The 9,265-nt window shown below is 37.0% G+C and overlaps 1 protein-coding gene across 1 annotated transcript; it reads left to right on the forward strand.

The window, feature by feature from the left end:
- The first annotated feature begins 2,544 nt into the window (after positions 1 to 2,544).
- On the forward strand, positions 2,545 to 8,885 carry LOC101882356 (uncharacterized). Its single transcript, XM_009302302.5, has 11 exons — positions 2,545 to 2,580; positions 4,954 to 5,137; positions 5,261 to 5,471; positions 5,579 to 5,852; positions 5,991 to 6,168; positions 6,249 to 6,304; positions 6,395 to 6,575; positions 6,951 to 7,199; positions 7,287 to 7,458; positions 7,549 to 7,697; positions 7,865 to 8,885. The coding sequence occupies exons 1-11, from the start codon at positions 2,545 to 2,547 to the stop codon at positions 8,110 to 8,112; spliced, it is 1,938 nt and encodes a 645-aa protein (XP_009300577.3). The 3' UTR covers positions 8,113 to 8,885.
- The last annotated feature ends 380 nt before the right edge of the window (positions 8,886 to 9,265 follow it).

Consider the following 9,265-nt stretch of genomic DNA (forward strand, 5'->3'; position numbering starts at 1 on the left):
ATATTGTAACATATATGCTGGAGGTAAACATTCCGTTTAACATTCCATGAAAATGGTCTGGTTTCAATTCCCAGGGCAATTTAGATCACTCGGTGACGAAAAGTCTGGCCTAAAAAAATTCCTGCTGACAAGTAACAAGGTTTGGGACACTTCACAGAATGGTCCTAAACCACTCTTGAAGAAGATTTTATTCTCCCTGTATGAAGTATTTTCTAAGTGTAAAGCAGTTAATTTTCTCTTCACAAAATGTATGTAGTGTTTGCAGCAAACATGACAGCCTGTGTTAAAAATACAGTGATATGTCTGTGTAAGATGAGTATGCCTGCACAGGAGCAACACTAGGAGAAGGCTGAGTGACTGATTGTGTGGAATAACTGAATATGTAAAGCACTGATTATATATGTTAAATACTTGTATGAGGCTATATGTGTCAGAAGTTAAAATGAGTAACATATTGTAAGAATCAGCTCTTTGGTTTAAATCATGTTTAAACTTTGGGGATTCGAATCAAAGATTCGAACATGATTCACATAGAATTATTTAAAGCTTACACTTAACTTTAGTATTTGTCCAGCAAATAGAACGTTTAGTGTAAAGCAATTCTGTATTATATTATTACGTGGCCAACAATAACAATATAAAAATGTATCTAATTATTTAATGAGCAAGGTAGCAGTATCTGAAGCTGAGGCATTAACTTATAAAGCACACAACACACCAACATGGATCTTAAAACGAAACAAAAGTTTATTGCTACTCTATAACACAAAGTACTAATCTACGTAAAACAAACAAATGCACATACATACACACACGCACAAGCAGTTTGAGGAGAGTTTTGGCTGAGTGGATTTAACTTCTAGCCTTTGCTAAGTTCTTAGCATTGCAACCTGAGAGAAACCATAAAAGCAGAGAATTTCGCTATTCTTTACTACTTAAACATAATTCACACCAGATTCAGTAATGAGTAGAAACCTTGTTTGTGCTACTTGAGTTCTGATGTAATGTTGGTTTCCTCGACTGGTCCAAAGGGAAATCCCGGCAAAGCTGATTGGTCAGCGTAGCAACTTCAGTGACGTGATGGAATTCCCTTGTTGGTGAAGAGGGGTTTCCTTAGTCGGTTGCTAGGGATACGGATGTTGGACAAGGCGGCGTTCGAAGTCCTTCCTGGGTTCCTGTAGTTATGATGAGTTTCAGAGTTTGGATGTGTTGACCCGATGGCTTGTTGTTGAATCGGTTGCACAAGCAGATCGGGGGTCGAGCCGGCAGCAAGTGAAGGTCGCGGTCTGCTCCGTGATGTAACGAGGCTTCCGGCGAGGCGATGTAACGGCCACAACACGAGAAGAGCGACGTCCGGGCAGCGACGGCGGTGACGACTGGCAAAGATGACCGGCAAAAGACAATGATGAAATTCCTTTGTTCAAAGTTTATAGGCTTTGGTAGAGGCTGGGTCTACACAATACTTGTCCAATCAGATAAGGTGTGGGGTGGAGACACACCCCAATTCTGCCCTCTAGGAGGCCGGGTTGACACCTGGTGTGGGTACAGCTTTGATAGCATGGTGGTTAAAATAAAGTCTCATAACATGGACACTTTTCATAGTATGGTTTCTTCATATAAACCAATGCATTTGAAATGTTCCTAGCTTTCAATCAATACCAAACATGAAGTATTTCACAAACATTCTGTAGATTTCATTTGTCACTGAGGGCTATTGCTCAATAACTATCCATAACAGTTTTGTTAAACACATGGAACATGTACACACAAAAACCTACAGAAACATAAAGCAAAGGTACATTACTCAAATAAACTGTTTTACTTTAATGTCCATTAAACTTTGAAAGCGTTTCTGATCGCTTCTGTGTCTGCCTGAGAATGTGTATTCCTTGCAGACGCCAAAGGACACGCAAACCAAAAGGTACTTCTCAAAAACCGGTTTGGTGGGTTTTTGATTGTAGAGCCTCTTATTGTTTTAAGGTGTAAAGTTAATTAAAACGCAACTGTGATGTTGACTGGCTAGTCATCCTGTGGATTGCCTTTTGCTGGGTGCCTGTGGATTGCTTTGAAAATTTAATCAAAGCTCAGACATGTAGGCACCAACCAATCTTTTAAGAAAAACATGGTCTGTGGCTTGTTCGGTTCTGGAACGATCTGTTGACTCCCTACAATATTATCAAGTTATTATCCTATCATAACAATGTATGTAAACACTTAGTTCCTTTGCATAAGTTGCATCTATACTTTGCTGACATAGACCTGTAACATCTCTGTTGACATGAGCTAGTGGACTGAGAGCCAAGAAAAGCAGGACCCCTTAGACTAGAAAACCTATTCAAAAATGGTCAAGAGTTAAAAAGAGACACAAAGGGGTGTGTCATAATTACCTGTATAAAGATTGTAACAAACAGGAGCAGGAGGAGAATGCTATGAGGTCTGCTTTGCTCTTTCTCGGCTTTATTATGAAGAATAAAGTCTATTTTTTGATATTCAAAACCTCCGGTCTGATCATTTTTAATTAATAAGAAGTCGAATTTACGACAAATGGCGCCCAACGTGGGGCTGGACAGAGATGGACAGGTGACACCGGACATGCCGAGGCTTGGAGGAAAAACACAAATATGTGGTCACGATAAAAAACGGTAAGCAATTTTCGCTTATACGTTTTTGTTTTTTCTACCAAGGACCTGCGGGTAACGGTAAAAAGTCACTTGAACTGTTTCTCCAGCTATAACGAACTACAAGTAAAACTAAAAAAAATTAAAAGTTAAAAGATGTAAAGAAAACAAAGGGGTTTTGAATACCAGAAGAAAATAACAATTTGCATGCAAATGATCTGTGTTTTCCTAAGAGGGCCTTGATGGATAGGATAAACGTTAACTAGTAACTGTTACTCATGTTTGAGAAATTTTTAATAATGAAGAATATGCATAGAGCATTTTTAAGTTTTAAGAGGAAGTTCTTAAAGTGTGGTGACAATTAATAAGTTAAAACAGATTAAGGTATAGAGAGTAGCGCGCAAAGACCCCGGAGTACCCGTTCTGTTTTAATAATGATAAATATTATTATTCAGAAGGCTGGGGGAAAAAAGGCAAAAATCCTGTGAAATGCTATTTTTACTGAAGAACAGTAAAAACTGGAGCAGAAGTAACAGGTCACTCAAGAGGAGTGTAGTGGAGAATTCTGTGGTTACCGCTCTAAGGTTAGAGGCTGCTCGGACAAGTCACTCAAGAGGAGTGTAGTGTATTTATTTAATTGTTAGTATTTGTGTATTTGTCTGTGTTGGACTGAAGATACTGGTACGCAGAAGCTACCACCTTTGCTCTAGAGAGACTAGAATAGAGGTGAGGTTCAGGTTACACAGTGTAAGAGATTAGTTAGAATGAGTGAGAAGTATGATTGTGTTTAGAAGTATGGTTGCAATAAGAGTCAGTTTAAAAGAATTGTCATTGTTATATTATAAGATAAAAGAAAGACTGCATATGTTGTGTGGTTTAAAGGGGTGGTCCACAACGATGTCATATTTTAAGCTTTAGTTCATGTGTAATGTAGCTAAGTGAACATAAACAACATCTCTGAATGTAATATACCCAAAGTTCAATGCAAAGGGAGACATTAGCTTTTACAGAGTTAGCTTAGCAAAGCCTACAACGAACGAATTTTGGAGACTACAAACAAAGTCTTCCGCCCCCTGTGACATCACAGGGGTTCCAGGTTACGCGCATTTACTGCTCACACGCCTCGCGCTGCAAAGAAGCGTGGCCACAGACGCGTAAAGAACGGAAAATGCCGAAACGCTGCTATTTTCATGGATCTTGTTCTGCTTCGCTATTTAACCTTCCAAAGGACGTGACACAAAGAGAGAAGTGGTTAAAATTCATTTTTAATCATGTTCCAGAATATTACAAAAAAGATATCACTCTCTGTGCACAGCATTTTACAAAGGACAGCTTTCAAAATTGGTCGCAGTTCAGGGCTGGATTTAGCCAAAAACTTCTCCTCAAAGAAGGAGCAGTACCTACGATAAAAGACGATGCTGGGGATTGTGAGCTACAACCTGTAAGTATTTCTATTTGTTGCAATATCTTACATGCATAGTTTCTAGCATTCATTGTAGGCTATGTTGTAGTACGGACGTAAACCAGGATATAAACCACGAGAAACGCGGTTTGTCTTTAGCAATTGGTTTTGTCTTTGTCAATTGTTAGTCTTTAGTTTGTTGAGGTGGTCTCTAAGTAACAAAGTTATGAACCGGGAGGAGTATGGATCGGCGATCAGAAGCTATACCAAAGTAAATGCGCTAGCTTGTGGATGATATTACGGAAGTTTTCCTGTGGAAATAACAACGGGAGGGTGGCAGAAGATGAGTGTGAAATACGAGAAACTCTCGGGAAAAAACGGGAGTTTAGCAGGTATGATTTAGCTAACGTTACAAACATACGTATCGGTTTTATCCCTGTAATTATCCACGCTCGTCACCAGCAAACACGATGTATATGTATGCGGAAACATTGCGTGAGTTTTACAATTGAAATAGTGGAGTATATTATGTACAGACATCCGAAGTCTCCCTGAGGCGCCGCCACAGCCCCCTCCTCCCCCGCTCGCTATTCATCTTTGTCGTGAAATCTCCCACTCTCGCTTTTTCTGTACGTCGCTTTTCAAACTACTTTTATCAACTTGGGAAGTTTGTACATATACTGATAATGCTTTGAAATAGCCGCAAGTTGCTACGATGATGTACATCTGCTTAAAAAAACACATGCTGGAAATGTATGTTTTGCTGCAGGTTTCAATGGGTTTGCTGGTCTCAATATTGGTCAGGGCCAACACTGAGAACAGCTAGACCAGCACTGAAAACAGCATCAAAACATATCTTACTAGCATGTGATTTTTTTTTAGCAGGGGTGGCAATTAAAAAATAAACAAACACATGCTTTTTATTTTTACCAGACAACATCTCAACAGGTTACCAGCTCCCCAGACCTACCTTCCACACCTACACATGTAGAAGTTGCATGTCAGGTAGACATTAAAGAGACTGTGACAGTAGCCACCAAAACATCACCAAATGTGCGATCAGTGGGTACACAAGTTTCTTTTCGTACTTTGCGGGACATCCATGTAAGAAGCAAAGGTATGCTTTATTTTATTATTTAAATATTTGCTGTTGTTTGTTTGTGCATTCTAAAGTTGTTTGTGTGCCAGGTATATTGTGTATTAAATAGCATGAATAACACAATTCCCTTTTTTTTAATAGGTATTCAGGCGAAAGTGTCTTGTCGTAATGTTGGCACAGAAACTATTTCTTTGCCAGATATGCAGCTCTCTTCAACACCAATTAAGGGTTCAATCTTTAGGCCAAGCAAGCGACCTCGTCTTTTGTTGGAGGAGGAGGATGACAACAATGATGAACCACATGACTCCACTTATAATCCGGAATCTGTTGTCACGGAAGATTCACAGTCAGTGTAAGTTAATGCATCTTTATCAACAACTTTGTAGTATACAGAATGTATCATACTATTAAATATAAAATCATAATATTAAAACATTGATTACACTTTGTTTCATTTAGGTTAGATCCAGAATCAAACTACATGGACAACAAATACATTGTATTTGAAAGCTGCCTTATAGACTTGTTTGGTTCCTGTCCCGTCTGTAAGACAAAGTGTGCCATCCAAAAAAGACAAATGGGGACTTTTATTGCATTCACACAGCTGTGTGACAAGTGTAACTACCTACGACAGTGGCAGAGCCAGCCCATAGTAGGTAGTACTCCAGTCGGAAACCTGATGTTGTCTGCTGCTACATATTTCACTGGTGGATCATTCATTCAACTACAGAGGGTAATTTAAACAATAATTTAGTATTCTCAAATAATGCAACAGTAAAAATAAATGTTTATACATTTTAAATACAAATTTTATGTGTGCGTATGTGTGTGTATATATATATAATGACTTATTGCTTCAATATCTCCTTAGGTTTTCAAGGCCATGAATCTTCAAACGATTCAGTACTCTGCTTTCAGGAACCATGCCAGAAATTTTTTAGAACCTGCCATCATACACAAGTGGAATCTAGAGCAACAAAATATTTTTACACAGCTAAAAAAAGAGGGAGCGGTTGCATTAGCAGGAGATATGAGAGCTGACACACCAGGTATGGTGGGTTTATTTAAATCACTTTGAAATCTGATAAATGTATGTGTGTTAATGTATAATTCTTTTTTTTTCAAATAGGACATTCAGCAAAATTTGGCAGCTACACATTGATGGACAATGAAACCAACAAAATTGTGAGTGTAAACACACAAGAACTGTTATACTTGTTTAAATTTGTAAATGTTTCTACTTATTTATTTGAACTTATGCGTACTTATCAACAGAGCAACGAAGTCGGTGGAAGTTATCACATGGAAAAAGAGGGATTAAAACGTTGTCTTGATAAGCTGGATGCTAATGGTTTAGCTGTTGACTACATAGTCACCGATCGCCATCCTCAAATTCAAAAGTACCTGAGAGAGCGTGGCATCACCCAGTTCTATGATGTGTGGCACTTTGAAAAAGGTAACAATATGTAATACACATGTATATATAAATATATGAGTAATATTACATTAGTAGCAAAAATCAAAAAATGTGTTTAGAAAAATAGATAGATAGATAGATAGATAGATAGATAGATAGATAGATAGATAGATAGATAGATAGATAGATAGATAGATAGATAGAAAGATAGATAGATAGACAGATACATACATACATACATACATACATACATACATACATACATAGGTACACTGATAGATATAGCACACCGCTACTTATGTGGCAATACTTGTATAAGTATTATATTTATAGAAGCTTAGTCATGTTGATTTTTGTTTTTCATTTGAGTTTCTTGATGTAATTATTTTACAAATTTTGTTTTTGATTGTACAGGTTTGTCCAAGAAGCTTGAGAAGCTTTCAAAAAGGAAAGAATGTGAGGTGCTGAAGAGATGGTTGAAAAGTATAAAGAACCATGTGTACTGGAGTGCGACTTCCTCCGTGTCTGGCCCGGAAAAGGTTGCCAAATTAACATCCTTACTGAACCACATACAAAATATACATGTTCACAATAACCCGCTGTTTCCAAAGTGTGAACACCCTGATGTACTTTCAAGAGATCGCAAAAAATGGTTCCAACCAGGTATTTATCCAAAAAAAGTTTATGAATTTACACAATACTGGTTAAATGTAGAGCTGCTGTTCGTATTTCATGGCTGTATCATTACAGGTTCACAGGCCCTCTATAAAGTAGAAAAGGTTTTGAACAACAAGAGAGTTGTCAAGGATGTTGCAAAACTCAGCCACCACTATCAAACATCCTCACTTGAGGCATTTCATAGTGTGATTCTGCGTTTCACACCAAAGAATGTTGTTTTTCCTTTTATTGGAATGCTGTGCAGGTGTTTATCTTTGTTATTTTCATTTAAAATATTTATACAATAGTTGTTACAATGTGTACATTTTTCATTGGTTTGTTCAATGATTTACAGGTTATATCTCGCAGCTATGCACCAGAATGAAAATTGTCAACGTGAACAGGCAATAACTACTACTGGACAGGCTGTGTACAAATTTGTATTTCCAAAAACGAAAAGGGGGGAATGCACAGCAAAACCAGTGAAAACAGAGCCAACATATGGTAAGTTGGATTTTTTTTTTATTATGAGTTCTTAATAACAAAATTACAAATAATTATTTATGAGAAAGTAAATATAAGCAGATTAAATAAATTATGAATAAATATCACAGTATAGTTGTTCCAAACATGTAATTGTTTTCTCAGAAAACATTTTTTTTTATTATTAGGCTACGTGAAGGACCTCATGGTCCTTGTGCTAGATGAGGTCTGTTTGGATCCAGCACCATATGTGGAAGAGCTGCAGTCCATTCCGGTTCCACCACCTCTTTCCTCTCAATTTGAGAAACCCTCAAAAGAGCATGTTATTTCACAGCATGTTTCAAGATTTAATCAAGGGGAGGCCGGAACCCAACATACTGTCCTGCTGCATTCGGAAACTCCTGGCGTATCCGGCGCACCACACATGACGGGATGACAACCCTCACTTCACGTCCTAGCCAGCCCCAGCACCAGCTAACAAAGCTGCGATATGACAGATAACGGAAACGCCTATGGCAATAAAAGGAAACGGATGTCAGCATTGCATATCAAACCTTGCAATTGTACATATGTGTATATATTTATTGTCTATTTAAGTTTTTTTAAACTGGTTTTCAGTGATTTGTACTTAGTAACTTAAAATACATTTATTAAAATACATTTTACAAAACCTTACTCTTCAACATTTCTGTGTCTCAACGGTCCATAGTCTGCCCTGTATATATTATTTATATTCTGTAATGTGTACATGTTGAAACAATTGGGTTCAAAACCAGGATGCTGCACCATGCAAGTAGGAGGGTCTGGAACCTGCATCATACGCTGGACAACCTAAACCGTAATGTATGACAATAATTAATTTCTGCGTGGTCAACTGGCATGTATCCTTTATGAAAAGTGCACTATTAGTCAAACTCAGAAACATTAATGAAAAGCCATTAATGCAATTACATTACCTTCTGTGTTTCTTTGCAGCAGATGTTTTCTACTTCTGTTGGCATTTTTTCACAGTTATTACAAGTGCACCTAAAGAAAATTAAATGTATTCCCATAACAAAAAATTAGCTTGATTTTGTATATGTTGCCACATAATTATTGGTTGCTGTTATAACATTGAACATTCATCAACAAAACGGATAAAAACAAAATATTAAATATTGCTATTACCATTTACAAATGACAACCTATTTTGAAACTGACACTAGATGTAAAAGAAGAAAAAAAGATGTTATCAAGCCAACAGCACTTCAGAAATCCAGTGAAGACCGCAGCTATTCATTGTTTAGCACACATATTACTGTTACGGTAATTTCGTGACCGTTTTACTCAATAAAATATCATTCATATTATATATATATATATATATATATATATATATATATATATATATATATATATATATATATATATATTATAACATATAATATATTTTCTGCAACGTATGTTTCATTATGTATGTACAAAACTGCACTGTTTTCAGTATAGGTTCGTCCGTGCTTTCATTTTTGTAAGTATTATTTTCATTCATTTATTCAGCCTAGCCATAATTTATAAATACCTGAAGTGCGTTTTAATTTGTCCTAGCCTTA

Source organism: Danio rerio, chromosome 6, assembly GCF_049306965.1.
Source record: "Danio rerio strain Tuebingen ecotype United States chromosome 6, GRCz12tu, whole genome shotgun sequence".
NCBI lineage: Eukaryota > Metazoa > Chordata > Actinopteri > Cypriniformes > Danionidae > Danio > Danio rerio.

What these genes read in the sequence shown, in the direction of transcription:
- LOC101882356 (XM_009302302.5), top strand. Translation starts at nt 2,545, where the DNA reads ATGGCGCCCAACGTGGGGCTGGACAGAGATGGACAG. An exon ending in ACAATGAAACCAACAAAATT is followed by an intron (nt 6,305 to 6,394) that starts GTGAGTGTAAAC and finishes ACTTATCAACAG; the next exon opens with AGCAACGAAGTCGGTGGAAG. An exon ending in TGTGTGGCACTTTGAAAAAG is followed by an intron (nt 6,576 to 6,950) that starts GTAACAATATGT and finishes TTGATTGTACAG; the next exon opens with GTTTGTCCAAGAAGCTTGAG.